Here is a 20,504-nt window from a genome sequence, read left to right as displayed (position 1 = left end):
TGTCTTTAAGGGAATAACCTGTGTTGTTTTGTTTTTTTTTTTTTTTTTTTTTGAGAGAGAGAGAGAGAGAGGGAGAGGGCAGGGGGAGGGCAGAGGGAAAGAAATTCTCAACTAGGCTCCATGCCCAGCATGGAGCCTGATGTCGGGCTCGATCCCACGACCCTGAGATCACGACCCAAGCCGAAACCAAGAGTCTGACATTTAATGGACTGAGCCACCTAGGCGCCCCTAATCTGTGTCATTCTTTTAAATATATTCAATGTATTCCATTATATGGATAAACCGTACGTAATTTATCTAGTTCCACATGGGAGAGCATCAGTTTTTCCCTATTAAATAACGTTGAACTAACATCCTCATATCATACCTACCTGAGCAAGTGTTTTTTACAGGATAAGTTCTCAGAATTGCTGTGTCAGAGGGTATGAATGTCTTACAGATGTAACGGGTACTGTCAGATTGCCCTCCAAATGACTATCCCAGTGTACACGTTCAGCAGTGGCAAATGGGACGGTTCAGGAGCATTTTAAAGCAAATCCCACACGTCTTATCATTTCACGGGGCAATACTTCAGTATTTCTTGCTAACAGATAAGGACTTTTTTCATTTTTATACATATTTCTAAAAAACATTATCACTTCTAAAAAAAGATAGTGTCTTTTATCGTTGGTTTGTTCAAATCAGAACTCACACAGGCATTACAAATGTGTCCTAAGAGAGGCGTTGAAGGGGATGGCCTCCTTTGGAGTTGTGCTGTTTTAAAAGCCTGCTCTGTGCTTATGTAGGTTTGGGACCCCGAGGTGACGGGCTTTTTGTGGTCCAGGTCTGCTTAATGGGTTTCTGATCTGTTTGCTTCTGGGCAGCTCCACACTCAAGGTTCTTTCCTAGACATAGTTCGAAAGGCTGCCCTATTTCTTTTTGGCCTTGCTTTCTGCGTCTCATCCCAATCTCCGGGATGTTCCTCGAAGCTCTCCGAAACCAGTGCCTGGCTGGGGTGGGGTGTGGCTGCCTTTCTGTGATCTTGGTGCCCGGCCGAACCACGTGTGCCACTGGGAAGTCTCCAGACTGCTTCTGTAAACATCATTTTGCAGTCTCACTCTCCTGTTATTTGGACTGAAGAAACTTTTTCAACCCAGTAAGACTTTTCCTTTCTCGGTTTTTCTCATTCCTTCCATTTCTGCTTGAAAAGTAGCATTTCTCTCCTGAGCTCATTGTTGTCTTGAACTCTTTTGCCGAGGCAGTGAGTAGTCAACACACCCCACCACCCTGCCCCTTCCCACCACTTTCCAGAAGCTGGCAGGCCCAGGAGACGCTGCTCCGTGAGAGGCAGCAGTCACCGCAGGCGGGACTCAGGACCTCGCCGTGACACCCCAGGCCCTGCAGCGCCCCAGCCTGCGGTCTGCCGCCTGACTGCACTTTTTTAGGTTTTTTGTTCCCAGCACGTTACCTCGAGATACTCATTCCTGCATCTGTCAGGGTTTGGTCTGGAAAACAGGCACTGCTCTAGGTATTTCAAGCAGGATGGGATTTAACCCAGTGACTCGGAGGCTGTGAGACCATTACAGTGCCCGAGTGATGGTGGCGGCGGCAAAGCCAGGGAAGCTGCTGGCAGCTTCCGGAAAATCAGGAAATGCAGGAATGGCAGGAACCTGCCACAGATCAGCTGGGCCTCCTGCAGGACCTGGAGGGTGATATTCAGGAGGATGCTCGCTCCGAGGCTGCTGGTGCAAGATCGCGCCTGCCCAGAGCCAGAGCCCTGGCTCGGGTGCTCCTGCCAGAGTCCCTGCCGGCCTCCACCGCTCAGGTCGTCTGCTTTCCAGTGCTTGCAGGGGAACTCAGCCTCTCCCCGCTGGCGAGATTGGGCCGGGAGCTTCCCTGCTGAACGAGGGGGAGCACAGCCTGGGAGGAAACGGTGCTCGGTGCTCGGTGCTCGGTGCCAACACACAACCTAGCTGCCTTTTTTTTTTTTTTTAAGATTTTATTTATTGATTTTGACAGAGACAGAGACAGCGAGAGCAGGAACACAAGCAGGGAGAATGGGAGAGGGAGAAGCAGGCTTCCCGCCGAGTAGGGAGCCCAATGTGGGGCTTGTTCCCAGGACTCCAGGATCATGACCTGAGCTGAAGGCAGACGCTTAACGACTGAGCCACCCAGGCACCCTTTTTTTTTTTTTCAATGTGAGAAAATCCTGTTTACTTTTTTTTCCAGTTGTATTGAGAAATAATTGGCACACATCAGTGTGTAATTTTTTTTAAAGTAATTCTTTTTTTGTTTTTTTTTTAAGATTTTATTTATTTATTTGACAGAGAGAGAGACAGCGAGAGAGGGAACACAAGCAGGGGGAGTGGGAGAGGGAGAAGCAGGCTTCCTGCAGAGCTGGGAGCCCGATGCGGGGCTCGATCCCAGGACCCTGGGATCATGACCTGAGCCGAAGGCAGCCGCTTAACCGACTGAGCCACCCAGGTGCCCCATCACTGTGTAATTTTAAGGTGTACAGCATGATGGTTTGGTTTACATATATTGTGAAACGATGACCACGATAGGTTCAGCTAACACCCATCTTCTCCTGAAGATACGATAAAAAAGAAAAAAGGAAACACAATTTTCTCCTTGCGACAAGGACTCTTAGGACTATTCTCCGAACGACTTTCCTGTATGTCATACGGCGATGTCAGCTGTGCTCAGTGAGCTTGTGGCGTGTCCCATCCCCGGGACTTACTTATCTTGTAACTGGAAGTTTGTCCTTCTTGACTCCCTTCTCTACTTCCCCTCTGCTGGCACTTCCCTTGAGCTGAGGGGAGCCCCGAACCTTAGAAACCATGGAGTAACAGTTCCCCACGTGTCGACGTTGTGTTATCTATCGTCTGCTGTCTGGAAGTGAGTACAGAGTATACACACACATAAATTTTATCTGTGTAATTGTTTTCATTCGTAGACTATAAAGCAATTGTCAAAATAGGAGAGGGAACGTTTTCTGAAGTTATGAAGATGCAGAGCCTGAGGGACGGAAGCTACTACGCGTGCAAGCAGATGAAGCAGCACTTTGAAAGGTAGGTGGGCAGAGACGGGCTTCGCCACTAAACCACCTGCAGGTTTAGAGCGAGGAGGGCCACTCAGCATAGTGGGAAAAGTGTATTCATGTGATAACAGGCGAGATGCAGTCCGCTTTCTCTGGGCAGGGGCTTGGGGCTAACTTTATGTTTATGATAGTATTTGTGTTTATGATTTTATATGTGTGTGAAAACTATTATGTTTATGATTTTATTCAGGTCCAGGCTTACTGTGATATCAGTGATTAATGGTCACAAAACATTTAAATTGTAAAAGTATGCCTCACTTTAAACAGCCTATATGTTCCTGAAAGTTGTATGTTGGACTTTTATAACTGAAACCTTAGTCTCAATATATTAGAGGTGCTTATGATTTAATTAATTGTGAATCAGTTAGTATATTGGAAAACAACTTCCAGTTAGGGTTGGAAAAATTTATTCCCTGAAAGGGATCAGTTGCCACTTGTGGAGAGGGGAGCTCTCTTGTTCTAGGTTCTTGGAGGACTGCTGTGGCTTTGGCCCTCCGAGCAGTCTCTTAATCCCTCAACTTTGCAGCTTCTTAACATAGGGCACTAAGGAGTCAGACACCAGACGTGACTCGGAAGCTCGGTCAGAATAACGAAGCAGATGCTGGCCTCACGGCACCTGGGAATCTTTCAGAAGAGAGGCGTGAAGCTCAGCCTTTGTTTAACAGCAAAGGAATTGAAGTCTCTAAATAGTAAAAGCTAGTTGTAAAAAAAACACAGTCATTCCCCCACATCGACACAGCCTTCTGAAGTGTTTTGGGGTATAAACCTTGATTTCAGGCTCTTAGTACAAAAAAGTGTTTCTCAGATCAGAAAGGAGTGCAGGGCCGTTAGTCATGTCAGAATATGGAGAACAGTAATGTCATCTTCATGACCTCCCCACGGGGTGTCTGTAACCATCCCTGGTTTGCACACGAGGAGAGGTGCTTAGAGATCTGAAGTAGCCTGACAGTCGTCGCTAGAGGTCACTAGGTGGGCAGAGCTGTATTTGAATCATCCAGATTTCACCAGGCCAGAATCCTCCTCCTCCGCTGGGCGACACATACAGTTGTTTACCTGCCACTGCCAAGTCACTGGGTCTGCGGCTTTTCCTCTGTTGCTCGCTTCTTCCTCTGTGTATTCTGCATTCTCTGGGTTCCTCTACCTTTGTACCTTGCAATGGAGAATTTGATGCGCGGTGTACCGATTACCCCATACCTAAAGAGCAGACTTCCTGAAACAGCCACCTCTGAGAGATGCCCCACAAACCCAGAGTAGCAGAGGAAGGACTTCAGGCAGCAGGGTGCGACACATTTGCACCCTAGGAGAGGACTGGAGTCCCCATTAGGTTCCACTGTCAGGGTCAGGGGTGGATGTACTTATAGACAACAGGGCTCGCTAGCTGCTGTTTTTGTGAAGAGGGAGATATAAACGGGACAGGACAGATAGCCTGCAGACTTGAGGCATTTCTGGGCTTGTTTGGATGTCAGAGGAACGTGCAGTCACGCTCACTCGGTGGAGCCGGCTGTCAGGAGAAATCACACTTGGGCGTCAGTGTGCCTTCAGGAAGGTAGAGGTATCTGTAATACATTATAGAAAGGTTTCCATCAAAGAACCCATCCTTTGAGGGGCAGGGAACGCTCAGTTTTATCTGGAGAAGTACCTTCTTGTGACCTCAGCCCGTTGGGAGAATGTGGTCACCTAAGGGACGTGGTTTCCTAGTGGTGAAGCGCATTCCGGATTCACCATCTGCCGGGTTCCAGACATGCCAACAGTGCCTTGTCTGCTGAGCCTTGGTCTCCTTGTGGTGAGGTGCTTGAGGACTAAGTGAGGGAATGAACAGAAAGTTGGGAGGGAGGTGCGGCACATGGCCACCGTTCAGTGGATGGTAGCCTTCGTTCCTGTGGGTGTGGCCGTTTGTGGTGTTTCAGAAACAGTGCTCTGTCCTCACTTGAAAAGTGATTGATTAGGGGCGCCTGGGTGGCTCAGTTGGTTAAGCGACTGCCTTCGGCTCAGGTCATGATCCTGGAGTCCTGGGATCGAGTCCCGCATCGGGCTCCCTGCTCAGCGGGGAGTCTGCTTCTCCCTCTGACCCTCCTCCCTCTCATGCTCTCTGTCTCTCATTCTCTCTCTCTCAAATAAATAAATAAAATCTTTAAAAAAAAAAAGTGATTGATTAGAACACATATTTTTCTTTTAAAAACCTGTAATAAGTAAAGGTTTTTAATAAAATACGACTGAATCAGAGTTACTTTTTATTTTTGTTTTGTTTTGTTTGCTTGTTTATTTAGTAATCTGTACACCCAGCGTGGGGCTTGAATTCATGACCCCAAGGTCAAGAGTCCCATGCTCCATGGACAGAGCAGCCAGGCTTCCCAGTGTTACTTTTCTATAAAGTTTGTGTATGTTTAGGAGATTATGAACAGGCTTTAGTTTCTGTTGTATAAATCACAATTTCATGTATTGGCTTTACTTAAAAGGAAGTACACTTACTCTGGGCTAGTGGAATTTTGTTGCTGTTTGATGTATGGAATCAGTGATAGAGTCTCAAGCTGGTCTTGACAGGTATCTGCCAGCCGTGTAATCCAAACCTCAGAGGAATTGGGTTTTGGGTCTGTTCACGTGAGTTCTAATTTGCTCTTGATACATATGTTCGAAACTATAGGAGATTATAACCCAATACTACCATTGTTTATTTCATAATTGTTCCAGCTTAGATTATTCCAGCTGTGGCTTTGGGAGCTCTCTTGGGTTGGCTCCTGTGTTCTTTTGATAAGCTCCATGCTTTTTCTTTTCCTTTCCTTTCCTTTTTTGACACTTTAATTTTTGGCACTACAAGATTCTCTAGGCTCATCTTATATTTTTCCTGCCCCTAGAATCATCCATTTCTCTAAGGAGTCCTGGTTCCTTTTATTGGAGAAGGGTATTTAGAAAACAAGATCTTGGCACCAGGTGTGCCTACTGCTCCTGGAATGTCAATCCCTCTAGACTCAGCAGACAGAGCTAATATGTATACTAATCCGTGTGTACACACATCTCTCTCTTTTTCTCTCTCTACCCTCCCAACTGTCTTTTCAAATAACCATGAGTCCATACTGATAAATAAATGAGTAAATAAATAAATTGGGATGAGGGGACAATTCTTCCTTACAGAAGAAGTCCAGTTAGTAAATACAGAAGGAATGAGGGAAATAGAAAATCATCACTAGAACAGCAGTAATAATTTCTGCAGGGAAGATAAGCTGATGGATACTAAAATTAGTAGGTGATGGGACACCTGGGTGGCTCAGTCGGTTAAGCTGAGCCTTCGGCTCAGGTCATGATCCCAGAGTCCTGGGATGGAGCCCCGCATCGGGTTCCCTGCTCAGTGAGGAGCCTGCTTCTCCCTCTGCCTGCTGTTCCCCTTGCTTAAGCTCATTCTCTCTCTGACAAATAAATAAATAAAATCTTAAATAAAATAAAATTAGTAGGTGAAACTTTAAAGAGAACAGAATTACTGCAGAGCCTCCAGTGATTTCCCCCCTAACTATTTATTAATTACTGTGGTGGTTTTAACAATATGTCCACAAATGATTTGGTATTCCTGCCTTCAGGAGGTGGGGCTTAATTCCCTGGCCTTTGAGTGTGGGCTACACTTGCTTCTAAGGGATAGAAAGTAGGAAGGGAAAGATAGTAACTTTACAGTGAAAAACCTGGAAGATACCACCTTAACTAAATGATTAACACCATCAGTAATAAGACATATTGATGTTATGTACTTTCTGACATAATGGGTTTGAAAGAGCAAGCATACCACCTCTGTGGTGTTCTTTCCCGAAGATCCATAATCTCAGTTTAATTATGAGAATACATCAGACCAGCCCAAATTAAGGGGCATCTATAGAATACCTGGGGGTACCCCTTAAAACTGTCAAGGTAGTAAAAAACAAAAACAGGCGGTATCACAGACTGGAGGTGAGTATGGGAACATGACAACTTAATTGTAATGAGGTATCCTGGGTCCTGGAAGAGAAAAAGACATTCATGGGAAAACTGGGGAAATCCAAAACTTGATAGTTAATAGAACTGTACCAGTGTTAATTTTTTAGTTTTGATAAATCTTGCATAAAGTGTTAACATTAGGGGAAGCTGGGTTATGGGAACTTCCTGTACCATCTTGTTAACTCTTCTGTTAGTCTAAAATGATTTCAAAGTAAAAGACAAATCAAAATAAATAAAATTAACCATTGGTGATCTGGAATGACTCCTATTGCTCCTAAGCTCCCTCCATTGCTAAAGGTATTGCTGTTATTTCTGACTTACAGGAAGAAATGACCTTACAGTTTCTAGAAGAAAGTTCGAGAAGAAAGACGACTGCTTTGGGGGTCATTTCTAGGACAGGGATTGCGAATAATTTGTGGGATGCCCCAGTGGCGCTGATGCTTGATCCACAAGTTTAATGTTGTTCTTTTTTTTTTTTTTTTTTTTTTAAGATTTTATTTATTTGACAGAGAGAGACACAGTGAGAGAGGGAACACAAGCAGGAGGAGTGGGAGAGGGAGAAGCAGGCTCCCGGCCGAGCAGGGAGCCCGATGCGGGGCTTGATCCCAGGACCCTGGAATCATGACCTGAGCCGAAGGCAGACGCTTAACGACTGAGCCACCCAGGCGCCCCTTTTGTTTTTTTTTTAACCATGAAAATAATATCTCTAGCTTTTGGAGTCCTGGAGTATCTATCAGCATTATTAAACAATTTAATCTTATTTACTTGAAGAATAATTTTAGGTTCTTTAAAAATCCATTTCTGCTGATTTATCCTCATCTAAGTAAATCTTCAGAGTCACCTTGCACAGTTGTGTGGGTGGATGAGAAACGAGAAGCAGTAAGAGGAAAATCGCACTGAGTCACATGCGCAGAATGAGGTTGGTATTTGGAGCTTCTGACTCCCACCTCCTCCAGGCTTTACTTCTATTCCTTTCCTTTCACTCTTACGGAAATAGAAATGGACAGCATTTGCAATAATAATTGCTAATGGGACATCCAGGTGAGGCCAGAGAAGCCCGTTCATTAGTACTGGGTCAGCAGGGTACTTTCAGGTTCTGAGGCTTGTTCTCCAGAGTGGCTCAGAGGCTCGTTTGGGGATAAGTGAGTTACTTGCAGGAGGCCTGCAGAGTGACCCAGTCCTTTGGATACCTGGTTTCCGCCTGGACTCCCACAAGCGCAACAGTTAATTTGAGGCCCCCCCGCTTTTTTTTTTTTGCTATGACTGTATTCTGTATTCTTCCTATAGAAATACTGTAAAAAGACGGAATGGGTTTCTTTAAAAAAAAATCCATAGTCTTGATATTTGTAGGATCTCTCTAGTGTCCTGAAGCAATAACACTCATACATATGGGCTACTCCTAGTCGGCACAGGGACGAGCTCAGGCTCTGAAGTTTTGTGACCTTGGACAAGTCCTCAATCTCTCTGTCTCAGTTGCTTTGTATATACCATGTAGATGTCTACCTAGGATCTACCTCATAGGATCCTTGTGAGGGTTAAGGCAGGTGGGCACTCAGCACGGTGCTTGTGCTGTGATCCACAGTCCTGGATCAACCTGCCATGTAACAGTGCAGGTGAGTGGGGTTTGAAGACTTCAGAAAAGTGAAGGGGGGCAGCGAGAGCACAAATCATGATAAAGATGACAGTAGTTGTTCATCAGGCGTCAGGCGCCGTGCCCAGTGCCGGGTGAATTATGTACATATAGCATTGAATCCTCACTGCAGTCCTAGGAGAAAGATGCTGTCGATGCCTCAGGAAAGCCTGGTTGGAGAGCCAAACTCCCTCACCTGTCTGGTGTCACTGAGCTGGGAAGCAGTAGAGCCCAGTGTGGGACCCAAGTCTGTGTAGGTCCAGGGCCCGTGTTCTTTGCAGCGCTCTGGACCGCTGCAGAAGGTCCAGTCTTGACTTGGCACACGGTTTTTCTCACGTCACATCACTGCATGGTCCTCCAATTACTTTGACAAAAATAAAGTCTGCTTTGTAAGGTTATAAATAAAAACAAAGGCAAGAAATTCATGAGTCACTTTAAAAGCTCTTTTACTTAAAAAGAATACAATTATGGAAAATTTCAAACATAAATAAAGTAAACAGAACAATATAATGAACCCCAGGTGTCTGGCAGCTGGAATCGACAGGCCTGTGATGTTTATTTCCTGTGCGTCTCCAGCAGGCCTCCTTCCCCACTTGCTTGTTAGGATACGGGTCTTTTTTTTTTTTAAGGCAAAATTTGCATATGTTAAAATGCACATTTCTTTATAACTTTGGCAAACGGATATTCTCATGTAATTGAGAGCTAGAACATTTCTGTCACCTATAAAGCTCCTTCATGGCAGTTCTCCACCCCCATCCAGGCAGTCACTATTCTGGGTTTTTCCCTTTATCCTCTTCTAGAAATTCGTACTAAATAGAATCACCGGAAGTGAAAGCCCTGAATGTGCTCTCCTGACCAGCTCTGTTAGCTCAGCATGAAGTCTTTGAGATTCATCCACCCCGTTGCTCTGGTAGTTTATACCTTTTTACTACCTAGTAACACACAATCTCTTTATCCATTCTCCTGGTGATGGACTTTTACTGGTTTTAGTTTGAGGCTGCTATGAATAAATCTCTTAAAACTCATGCACAAGGGGTGCCTGGGTGGCTCAGTCGGTTAAGTGTCTGCCTTTGGCTTGGGTCATGATCCCAGGGTCCTGGGATTGAGTCCCGCATCAGGCTTCCTGCTCAGGGGGAAGTCTGCTTCTCCCTCTGCCTGCCTTCCTCCTGCTTGTGCTCACGTGCTCTCTCTCTCTGACAAGTAAATAAATAAATAAATAAATCTATCTTTAACAAAAAACATATGTACAAGCCTTGTTGGGATCTAGGTTTTCATTTTTCTTACACAGTTACCTAGGATAGAATCGCTGGATCAAAGGATAGGTGTTTCAGTGTGTAAGAAACTGCCAAGCCTTTTTCCAAAGTGATTATACCTGTTTCCATCCATCCCCACCAGCAGAGAATGAGAGTTGCGGTAGCTCTGCATCCTCCCCAGCATTTGGTGTTAGTCTTAAATGTTAGCCACCCTGGTGAGTGGCATCTTACTTTGGTTTAGTTCCCGTGGCCCTGATGGCTAGTGATGATGGATACTCACTCATGTGCTTATCAGCCACTCATGGACCTTCTTTTGTGAAACATGTGAGAGTATTTCTTTCTTAAATGTAGGAAATAATTCACCTGTGAAATCATCTGGGCCTAAGTTTCCTTCGTGGGGAAGCTTCACCCCCCACTGCGATGGCACCATGGTGTATCTGACCCATGGAATGTTAAAGACTCAAGTAGAACCTTATAAGGTTTTCAAAGCTTCATTGAGATATGATTTACATATCCTAAAATCCACGCACTGTAAGGAAAGTTATACAGTTGTGCAACTATCACCATAATCCCATTTTAGAACACTTCCATCAGCTGTGAGGAGGCTTTTGATAACAAATTCCGTTTCTTTGGTAAACACAGGGCTACTTTGATTTTCAGTTTTGTGTCGGATTTGGTAATTATGTTTTTCAAGGAATCTATTTATTTATTTTTAAAGATTTTATTTATTTGACAGAGAGAGACATGGCGAGAGAGGGAACACAAGCAGGGGGAGTGGGAGAGGGAGAAGCAGGCTTCCCGCCGAGCAGGGAGCCCGATGCGGGGCTCTATCCCAGGACCCTGGGATCATGACCTGAGCCGAAGGCAGACGCTTAACGACTGAGCCACCCAGGTGCCCCGAATCTGTCTATTTAAATTGTCATATTTATTGGCATATAGTTCATAATACTCTCTTTTTATCTTTTTTCAAAAAAGATTTTATTTATTTATTTATTTGAGAGAGAGAGGGAGTAGGAGGAGGGAGAGGGAGAAGCAGGCTCCTGGCTGAGCAGGGAGTCTGCTGCAGGGCTCAATCCCGGAACTCTGGGATCATGACCCAAGCTGAAGGCAGACGCTTAACTGGCTGAGCCACCCCGGAGCCCCTCTCTCTTTATCTTTTTGATATCTAACTCTAGTGATGTCTCCTCTGTCATTCCTGATATCGTTTGGTGGTGTTAGTGTTTTATATCATTTTTTTCCTCCCATTGGTCTTGATAAGGGTTTATCAGTTTTATTAATCTTTTCAAAGAACCAAACTTGGTGTTGTTCATTTTCTCTTATTTGTCTATTTTCTTTCTTTTTTTTAAAGATTTATTTATTTTAGAGCGGTGGAGGAGTGGGTAGGGGGGGAGAGAGAGTCCAAAGCGGACTTCTCACTAAGTTCAGAGTCCAAAGCAGGGCTTGCTCTCATGATCCCGAGATCACGACCTGAGCCAAAACCAAGAGTCAGTCGCTCAACCGACTGAGCCACCCAGGCGTCCCTGTTTGTCTGTTTTCTGTGCCATCGATTTCTGCTCTTTATTGTTGCTTTTCTTCTACTTTGGTTTAATTTACTCTTCTTAGTCTACTTTCATAAGGTGAAAACATAGATAATTGATTTTTAACCATTTCTTCCTTCCTAACATAAGCATTTAAAGCCACAAATACACATCTAAGACCTGTTTTTCTGCATTCTATACATCTTGATATGTTGTGTTTTCTTATTGCTTGGTATAAAATGTTTTCTAATTCTCCTCGTGATTTCTTCTTTACCAGTGGTTTATTTACAAGTGTGTTGTTTAATTTGCAGATATTTGGGGCTTTTCTGGCTAGCTTACTATGGTTGATTTTGAATTTATGTCCCTTGCAGTCAGAGAATGTGTTCTGTAAGTCTTTGTATTTGGAAATTTGTTGAGATTTATCTTTGGGTCCAGCATATTCATCTGAGTGAAGAGCATATTGTACCTCTTAGGTGTTAAATATGCGTGGGATATAAGGTTAGTTAGGTCATGGTGGTTAACAGTGCTGTTAGGATCTTGTGCATGTTTACTGATTTTCTCAGTGACTGTCCTATCAGTTATGTAGAGGGGTACTGAAGCTTCCAGCTCTTTCTTCTTTCTTTTTTTTTTTTTTAAAGATTTTATTTATTTATTTGAGAGAGAATGAGATAGAGAGAGCATGAGAGTGGGGAGGGTCAGAGGGAGAAGCAGTCTCCCCGCTGAGCAGGGAGCCCAATGTGGGACTCGATCCCAGGACTCCAGGATCATGACCTGAGCCGAAGGCAGTCGCTTAACCAACTGAGCCACCCAGGCGCCCCTCTTTCTTCTTTCTGTTGTCAGTCTTTACTTCTTGTGTACTGAAGCTCTCTTATTTAGCACATTGTCCTGTCTTTTTGATATACTGCCCCATCATCATGAAGTCGTTATAGCTAGTAATAATCTTTATTTTGAAATCTACTTTGTCTAGTATTAATATAACCGCTTCTTCTTCCCCTTCAGCTTAAGGACTTTCTTCCTATAGATTGAATTGGTTAGATGAACTTTTCTGTAAAACCTTTCCGGAGCACCTGGGTGGCTCAGTCAGCTAAGCATCCCATTCTTGGTTTTGGCTCAGGTCGCGCTCTGGGTCTGGCGATCAAGCCCCGTGGTGTCAGGCTCTGCACTCAGTGCAGAGTCTGCTACCCCTACCCCTCTCCCTCTGCTTCTCCAACCCTCATGGATTCTCTCTCTCTTCCTCTCTAAAATAAATCTTAAAAACAAAACAAAACAAAAAAAAAACACTTCTAATACAATGAATGTTGAAATTGCATAATTATTTAAACAATTAAATATTTTTGGGCGCCTGGGTGGCTCAGTTGGTTAAGCGACTGCCTTCGGCTCAGGTCATGATCCTGGAGTCCCTGGATCGAGTCCCGCATCGGGCTCCCTGCTCGGCGGGGAGCCTGCTTCTCCCTTTGACCCTGCCCCCTCTCATGTGCTTTCTCCCTCTCATTCTCTCTGTCTCAAATAAATAAATAAAATCTTTAAAAAAAAATAATTAAATATTTTTTATTTTTTATACTTCGACCTGGTAACTATATTTTTTTTCAGTTGTAGAAAAAAATCCGTTTATGGTGGCATCATTGGTTCTTTTTGGAGCAGAGGCTGCCCGTCCTCCTGGGCCTTCAATTCCATGATTGTTTCTGTCTCCAGTAGGACAGTGAAAACAAACAAAACCCTGAATATCCCCTGACCCAAGATTCAAAGCAACTCCAAGGCAGACAAAAACAGTTAATTCCAGTTTTTTATATTTTTTTCATGATTTTTAAAAGAGAGAACAGAGTTGTGGGGCACCTGGGTGGCTCAGTCGGTTAAGCGGCTGCCTTCGGCTCGGGTCATTATTCCAGGGTCCTGGGATCGAGCCCCACACCGGGCTCCTTGCTCAGCGGGGAGTCTGCTTCTCCCTCTGCCTCTGCCTCTCCCCCTGCTTCTGCTCTCTCTCTGTCAAATAAAGAAATAAAATCTCTAAAAAAAAAAGAGAGAACAGAGTTGATTTGTATTTTGTTAAAATAAAAATATTGTTATTTGAACAAAGGCTAGTGATGCTCAGATGAAAGTGCCTTTCTAAATGTATTAGTTCATTATTTATGAGTGAAATGTCTGTGGAGGCATGAAAGAATTATGTCATAATAAGCAGAATATGTTTCAGGGTATGATAACCAGTTTTCATATTAATGATGATAAGAGTTCTTTTTTTTTTTTTTTAAGATTTTATTTATTTGACAGGGAGATAGAGCCAGAGATCACAGGAGGGGAATGGCAGAGGCAGAGGGAGAAGCAGGCCCCCACTGAGCAGGGAGCTCAACACGGGGCTCGATCCCAGGCCCCCGAGAGCATGACCTGAGCCAGAGGCAGATGATTAACTGACTGAGCCACCCAGGCGCCCCTTGACTATCCAGTTCTAAAAACTACTTTTTTTCATACAGAGTGTTGAAAAATCAGAACTGTTGCTAGCTCCATTGGTTTCTTGCTCTTTCCATCTAAAGCAGGGCTTCTCAGCCTTGGCACAGTTGACATTTGGGCCAGATTATTTGTCGTGGGGCCTGTCCTGTGCGTTGTAGGCTATCGAGTGTCCTCCCTGGCTGCCACCATTGAATGCCAGGGTAGAGTACGCTACAGAACCTGTGAGAGTAAAAATATCTCCAGACATCATCAGATATCCCCTGAGGGGCAAGGTCCCTCCCAGATGAGAGCCACCAGTAGACGCATGACAGGCACCAGGTAGAAGTGAGGTCTTCAGCAAGCTAGGCCTGAGTTAGGGGACTGCCCTCAAGGTGTGGGACCTTGAGCAAGAGCCTTTGGTGGTCTCTTCCAATGCAGACCCCAGGGACAGGGATTGAAAGATGCTCTATAATCAATTGCCTAAGTGCCCCCAAAAGAATGTTCCACTTGATCTTTTTTTTTTTTTTTTGCCTTTTGCCTATTCAACTTCCCTGTGCTAATGAAAAAAAGGTATTTCTATCGTGCCACTCAAAGGATGGTCTGGAGTGGTGTGTTCTCTGGAACCCTCGTTCTAAGGGACGGTGACTAGATAGTATGTAAGAAGGGATCCTAGGGCAAAAAAAGTTTGGGAAATGTTGGGTTAAATAAAGGTAAACTGTTTTCTTTATTTTGCAGGGTTTTTGGAAGCTTTTAATATCAGTGGTACATTATGGCTCTCCAAAAGGAGCTAGAGTGGGCCTCTGTCAAAATTTTCTGAACATGAAATTCCTTCATGAAGCATTTTCTAGAGAAAGAATGTTCTATGGGATGTATTTGGGAAGCATTGTTCTAAAGGCATTTGGGAGGGGCTGGTTCTGCGGGCCAGGGTGCTGGTGAGGAGCAGGTGGTGGGGTAAGTACTAAGCTGACGTAATGCATGGAGAGTGTCATGATCTGGTCTCCGCACACGCCAGAATGGCCGTCCATGACGGTTATTAGAATAGCGCAAGACTCATATTCTGGGCGGTAAATGGCTATCCTGAGCCTCTTGGGAGCTGCCTGCTCCCACCTCCACCCTCCACCTGGCCCTTTGCCCAGCACTCCGCAGACCTCTCCTCTCTCCGGAACTAACAGGTTCATGCCTGGGTCAGGAGGGGCCCCTCCGTGGGACCTTGCTCCAGTGTTACGGGCTGTGTCTTTTCTGGGTGGTTGGTGACCAGACCACGGTGCACAAGTGGTTAACATTCTGCACATCGTCCCGGGCTCGAGGGAGGCCGTCGGGGAAAGTAAATGGAAAAGGAGTCTGAAACTTGTAGTCAGAAATACCCTCACCCTCAGATTGTTCAGGCTTCTCCTGTATACCAGGCTCCTGTTTGCCGGCCAGCATGAGAGACTTAAAGTACTCCCACTGACATAAGGTAGTGATCGTGTGCTATTGGACATAACTGCTCTCTGAAGAACCAAACAGATGCTGAGCTTTACACTGTGTGTGAAAAGGTGGTAGAACAGAGTCTTGCAGTTCAAAGAAAGAAGACTCTTCCCACAGCCTCTTTCCTTGTCTAGGAGATGGAAGTCTCTGGGGGATCGAGTCATTTGATTGGGTGTGACCAGGGGCCCGTCCATGGGGAGGCGTGTCTCTTGGAAGGGGTCTGTGGAGAGGGGTGACAGCCCGCCTCAGCCCGTCCACTTCTGTTGCACTCATATTGGCATGACTTTGGACGTGAGCACGGTGCCGGGCAGATCAGTCTCCATAAAGAAGAGCCAGCAGTAGACGCAGCTGCCAAGAGAACACCAGTCACCAGCTGAGTGAAATTGAAAACATGTACAGCATTCGTTAAAGACAAGGAGGAAGGCTAGTCTGTTCGTGGAAATCTGAAATGGGTACTTCAGATGGTATTCATGTTGCTCAGCCTGTTAGTTCCCAGAAACTGATTAATAGGAAATTTTAATCTTTTTCTATGTTTATTAATTATAAAAGAAACTACCAAGGTATTCTTTCAGGAGCTTAGATGGGGAAAATTTGAATATATGTCCAAACCTATAAGAAGCTTGGTTTTTATCAGATAATAATGTAGAACGAGACGGGTTGAACTTCAGCTGCTGACGGGAGAAATATAAGCTAATTAACTTGCCTGAAGTATTTGTGAGTTTTTCGGTTGTGATCATGGGTAACAAATAATGATTGAATAACCCTAATTGAAAATTGACCTAAATTATAAACTAGTTATTTATTTTTACCTACACAATAGTATTGAGCAAGTGAACAATCTGCGGGAGATACAAGCACTGAGGCGCCTGAATCCACACCCTAACATTCTTACGTTGCATGAAGTGGTTTTGTAAGTATATTTGGGGCTTTACAAATTACCTCAATTTGATAAGAACGATTAAATCTCTTTTTAAGAAAGAAAACCGTGATTAGATGTTTAAAATATTTGCTTTGTGGCTCAGGGAGTAATAATTTTCATTTTATCTTAAGTCACATATGTATTTACTTGGACAAATGCATAACTGATTCCTACTGTGGAAATGCCTTCATTTAGGTGACTCCGTATCACAAGAGCATACAGAATTCAAACGGCTCCTCCTGTAGCTCAGGGAGGCTTCCCTGGAGACAGTGGCCTGTGCGGGCGAGGCCTCCAGTGTGGGTGGCGGCGTCCTGGGAGAGGACTGGCGTCACCTGGCTGGGGCTGCCCCTGCCGTATCCCCGCCAGCTGGTCTGCCTGCACCGTCTCGGGCCGTGAGACCTGCCGCCTTCCTGTGGTTGATGTAATCCAGGGGACTTTTCATTTCTCTTCTAATTCTAGAATAGCCTACCTGAGGCTTACCTGCCGATCAAGAAGGCAGAGCACAGCTCGTCCCCAGGTGCCGGCAGTTCTGATCTCTGAGCCAGGAACTCGGACCCAGCGTCCTGGGACCGGCCTTTCTGTGGGCCCGAGAAGGTGCACGCTGGGTGAAGCCTCTCTCAGGCTCTCCAGGCTGCTTTAAACCCAGCCAGGTCTCTGACAGTTCAAGTGCGGCAGGTTTTAATCAGAGGACGGAGCCGTCTTAAACTCAGGGTGGAATGTCTTGTCCCAGCTGTGTGGCCTCCCGGCCTGCGGTGCCCTGAGTGTCAGTGCGGCCGGGGCCGGAGACTGCAGGCCGAGGCCATCGCTGCCTGCGCGACCCATTCTCCCCCCGCCCGGGGTGCGCCAGCTCGGCCAACGGCCTCTGTCCCCACCCCGGGCAAGGCCTGGGCACCACATGGGCGTGGTGTGACCCGTCTTTCTCCCTTTTCCCCTGACCACTTTGTGGATTTTGTTCCCCCATTATAATTTGCAGTCACGGAGCGTGAATTAAAATTCTTTTTCCTCTGTGTTGCTTAGCCAACTCCTCAACCTCATTTCTCCTTCCTGCTGGTAGTTAATTTTATATTTTCAAGACACATCTCATTAAAAAGAGGGGAAGTGTTTAGAATTTTTGCTTCGAGTTAAGGTTTTACTATTATTTTAAGTGAATTTTACCTGAAGTGCTGATTGAAAATCACAACTTCTGTTTCAGTCAGGACACTTCAGCCTTTGATGTGGGAGTGCTTTATGTCCACCAGAAATGTTTACAGATGAATTAAATATTTGATTATATTTTCTGATTACGACAAGAAAAAAACATTTTGACAAACCTGCTTTCTTCTTCAGTGACAGAAAATCTGGTTCTCTTGCACTAATATGTGAACTTATGGACATGAATATTTATGAGCTAATACGAGGTACGTAGAATAATTTGTGAGCCAATCTAAGATCTCGTCTTAAAGCTTGTAGTTCACACATACTTTGTTTTCGTTCTCAAAATCAGTAGCCACCAGAGTGAGTAGTTACATATAAATATACGGTACCGAGCCACTTCACGCTTGGGAGATATTTTTCTGGCATTCTCGTCCCCTCCAAATGGGGGAGGGCTGCCAGTGAGGAAAGTAAAGCCGCCTGCCTTCAGGCTGGCTGGTGAGGCGGGTGGGGGTGGCTCCCAACCACAGAGCCGGCTCAGGCCTTCCTCACCGCGGGTCCCTGCAGGGGGCGCTCTCCGGGTCCGGCTGCTGTTAACGTTCCGTTCTGGCCTCAAGAAGGCAAGGTTGCCCCCAAGCATAATCCCTCTGAAGAGAAACGACCTCCTTCTATGTGGATCCTCACAAAGTCTCTCCCGGGTTACAGGGTGCTCGCTTACTTTCTTCTGAACAATAAAGCACTGTTTAGGAAAGCACACGCGCCTGAGCCGGCCTCTGTCGGGGCTGGTTCTGGAGGCTGAGAGGCCACCAGAAGAAACTAGAGAAAAGGAGGCAGATGGTTGGCCCACATTTAGGAAATATCCCTGGGGGTCTGACTGCACAGTTGTGTTAGATGTCAGGACAAATGAGCCTCATAGATGTTACTGGAAAATGGCACCGGACGTGTGGTATTTTACAGATCACATTGTGCTTATTGGACAGATGAAAACAGATCAGCTGCTCCGTGGTCTGTGAGTGACTGACTAGCTATGGCTTGGAATAGAATTTTAGTGACAGAAGCATAGATGATTTAAAAACTGCTGTATTATCTGAAACAATTCAGGCCAAACCGAAGATGGTGTGCTATGTAAAATTTTTAAGACCAAGAAGCTATTCTTGTGAGGAAGAACACACTGATGCTGCAGATGCACGTGAAGAGCTCAAATAAAATTGTTATGACGTGGGAAAGTGGAAAAAAGCTTTGTTATCAAAGTAGTAGTTTTTACATGTGATTTGAAATGTGTGCTTTAGTAAATTACTAATAAAATAAGTAGCGTAGATAGGCAAGTTTTCCACATCTGTAGACGTTGATGAAAAACTTTTGGATCTAAAAACTTCAGGATCTTTTTGAGAAAATAGGAGATTGCCTTATATCTGGGAATAAATGGTATTTATGTTACAGACCTTGTGCATTTTATTCATAGGTAAGCCCATCACTCAGGGATCTGTTTGTGTTTCAAGTCCAATTCTAACAAAGTTAGTAATCAGGTTTCTTGGTTTAAAGCCTATTAAGAACAGAGCTGTTGGTTAGAAGGAGCTTCTAGAACTTGGCCCATCAGCAGTAACAGAAAGTGGCAGGTGACAGTCCCACGGTGGGCGAGGAAACTGAAAATATAAAACATGACAACACCAGCAGCAACGCCACCACCGACGAGCGCAGGCCGGGCAGGCGGCCCCCAGGGTGGGCTAGAGAACGCACAACCGCGTGGTGGGTGGTGGTCAGCAGGCCATGTCAGTAACATGACGGGAAGGTAGGAAACTGAAGAAAGAAAATGTTTTGAAGAGATTCCCACTCACAGCGATGGCAATAAAGAAGAGTTTCGCATTCAAGGAGTAAACCTTATTGATCTGGAAATTTCACTTTTTAAGCATCTATTCCAGTCTGGATAAATGAGGTGTTCTTCCGTGATTACATTTTCTCATACATTCTGTCTGACACAGATTGTTCCCTTTGATCCTGTCTGTACGTCTGTCCATCAGAGTGTCAGGACAGGGTCCCAAATACAATCAAGAGAAACAACCATCAAATCTTACTACTTCATTGATTTTTTTTTTTTTTTTAACCAGTGAGCCAACATTTTGCTTTTTCATGAACCTACATAGTCACTTTCTTTAATAGTGGGATCTTGGTGTGAGATGTGTCTTATATTAGAATTATGTTGCTTCCGAGAGTGTGAAATTTCAAAACTTAAGAGGAGGAGATCGTTTCTAGCAAGTTTCTATGTGTTTAGACATTTGAGAAATCTTTGTTTAGAAATAAATATCTTTGGGCGCCTGGGTGGCTCAGTTGGTTAAGCGACTGCCTTCGGCTCAGGTCATGATCCCGGAGTGCCGGGATCGAGTCCCGCATCCCTACCCCCTCTTGTGCTCTCTCTCTCTCTCACTCTCTCAAATAAATTAAAAAAAAAAAGAAATATCTTTAATTTCCAGTAGTAGGGGAGTTGTATATTTGGAGAAATCAAATCCATTTCTTTCAGAATTTGTCTACAGAGAGAAATTGTAGAAAATGGAACGTTATGGGGAGCCCGGATGGCTCAGTTGGTTGAGCATCCAACTCTTGATCTCCGCTCAGGGTCGTGACTTTGAGCCCCTGTTGGGCTCCACGCTGGGTGTGCTGCCTACTTTAAAAAAAAAAAAAGGAATGTTATTTTGTAGGTCCACAGACATTCGCTCATCACATAAATGCTGAGTGTCTTCCATAGGCCAGTGCTGTGCTCAGTGCACAGAGTCTAAGATGCTGTCAGGGGTACCCTAGTTTTAGAGATGTTAAAAGATGGGGAAAATGGCAGGGATTCACTGGAAGATACTAAATATTGCAATATTGCATCATGATTTCAGAGATGTTAAAATGTGAGGAAAAAAATCTGCCTGAGAATTGATGAAATACAGTGATCACTGTAACAGCCAACAGTTCATGAATGCTGACCACCTGTCAGGTGCTCTTCTTAGCCTTTTGTAGGAATTAACTCATTTTACCTTCACAACAGCCATTCAGGCAGACACTGTGACTATCCCCATTTTAAAGATGGAGAAATGGAGGCAGAGAGAGAGGTAAGTAACTTGTCCAAGATTGTGTACCTAGTAAATGGTGG

The 20,504-nt window shown here is 44.8% G+C and overlaps 1 protein-coding gene across 19 annotated transcripts in view; it reads left to right on the top strand.

Moving 5' to 3' along the window:
• The window catches only part of MOK (MOK protein kinase), a 51,352-nt gene that overhangs the window by 15,958 nt on the left and 14,890 nt on the right, over positions 1–20,504 (top strand). For 10 of the 19 annotated variants that reach the window (XR_010405336.1, XR_010405337.1, XM_064571608.1 and 7 more), the window contains exons 2-4: positions 2,936–3,050; positions 16,145–16,234; positions 17,570–17,640. The exons of 2 other annotated variants lie outside the window; for them this stretch is intronic. Coding sequence is in view for 13 of the 17 variants with exons in the window: in XM_064571608.1 (XP_064427678.1) it covers positions 2,936–3,050; positions 16,145–16,234; positions 17,570–17,640 (276 nt within the window). In the remaining 4 variants the exon portion in view is untranslated. 7 more of the 19 variants (XM_064571619.1, XM_045901554.2, XM_064571614.1 and 4 more) reach the window with 3 other exon arrangements.

Source organism: Mirounga angustirostris, unplaced genomic scaffold (genome assembly GCF_029215605.1).
Source record: "Mirounga angustirostris isolate CCGP_5_RB_7025 unplaced genomic scaffold, mMirAng1.0.hap1 SCAF_9, whole genome shotgun sequence".
In the NCBI taxonomy this organism is placed as follows: Eukaryota; Metazoa; Chordata; class Mammalia; order Carnivora; family Phocidae; genus Mirounga; species Mirounga angustirostris.
Note: the sequence above shows the minus strand (reverse complement) of the source record. Positions and strands in the feature narration are given on the sequence as shown.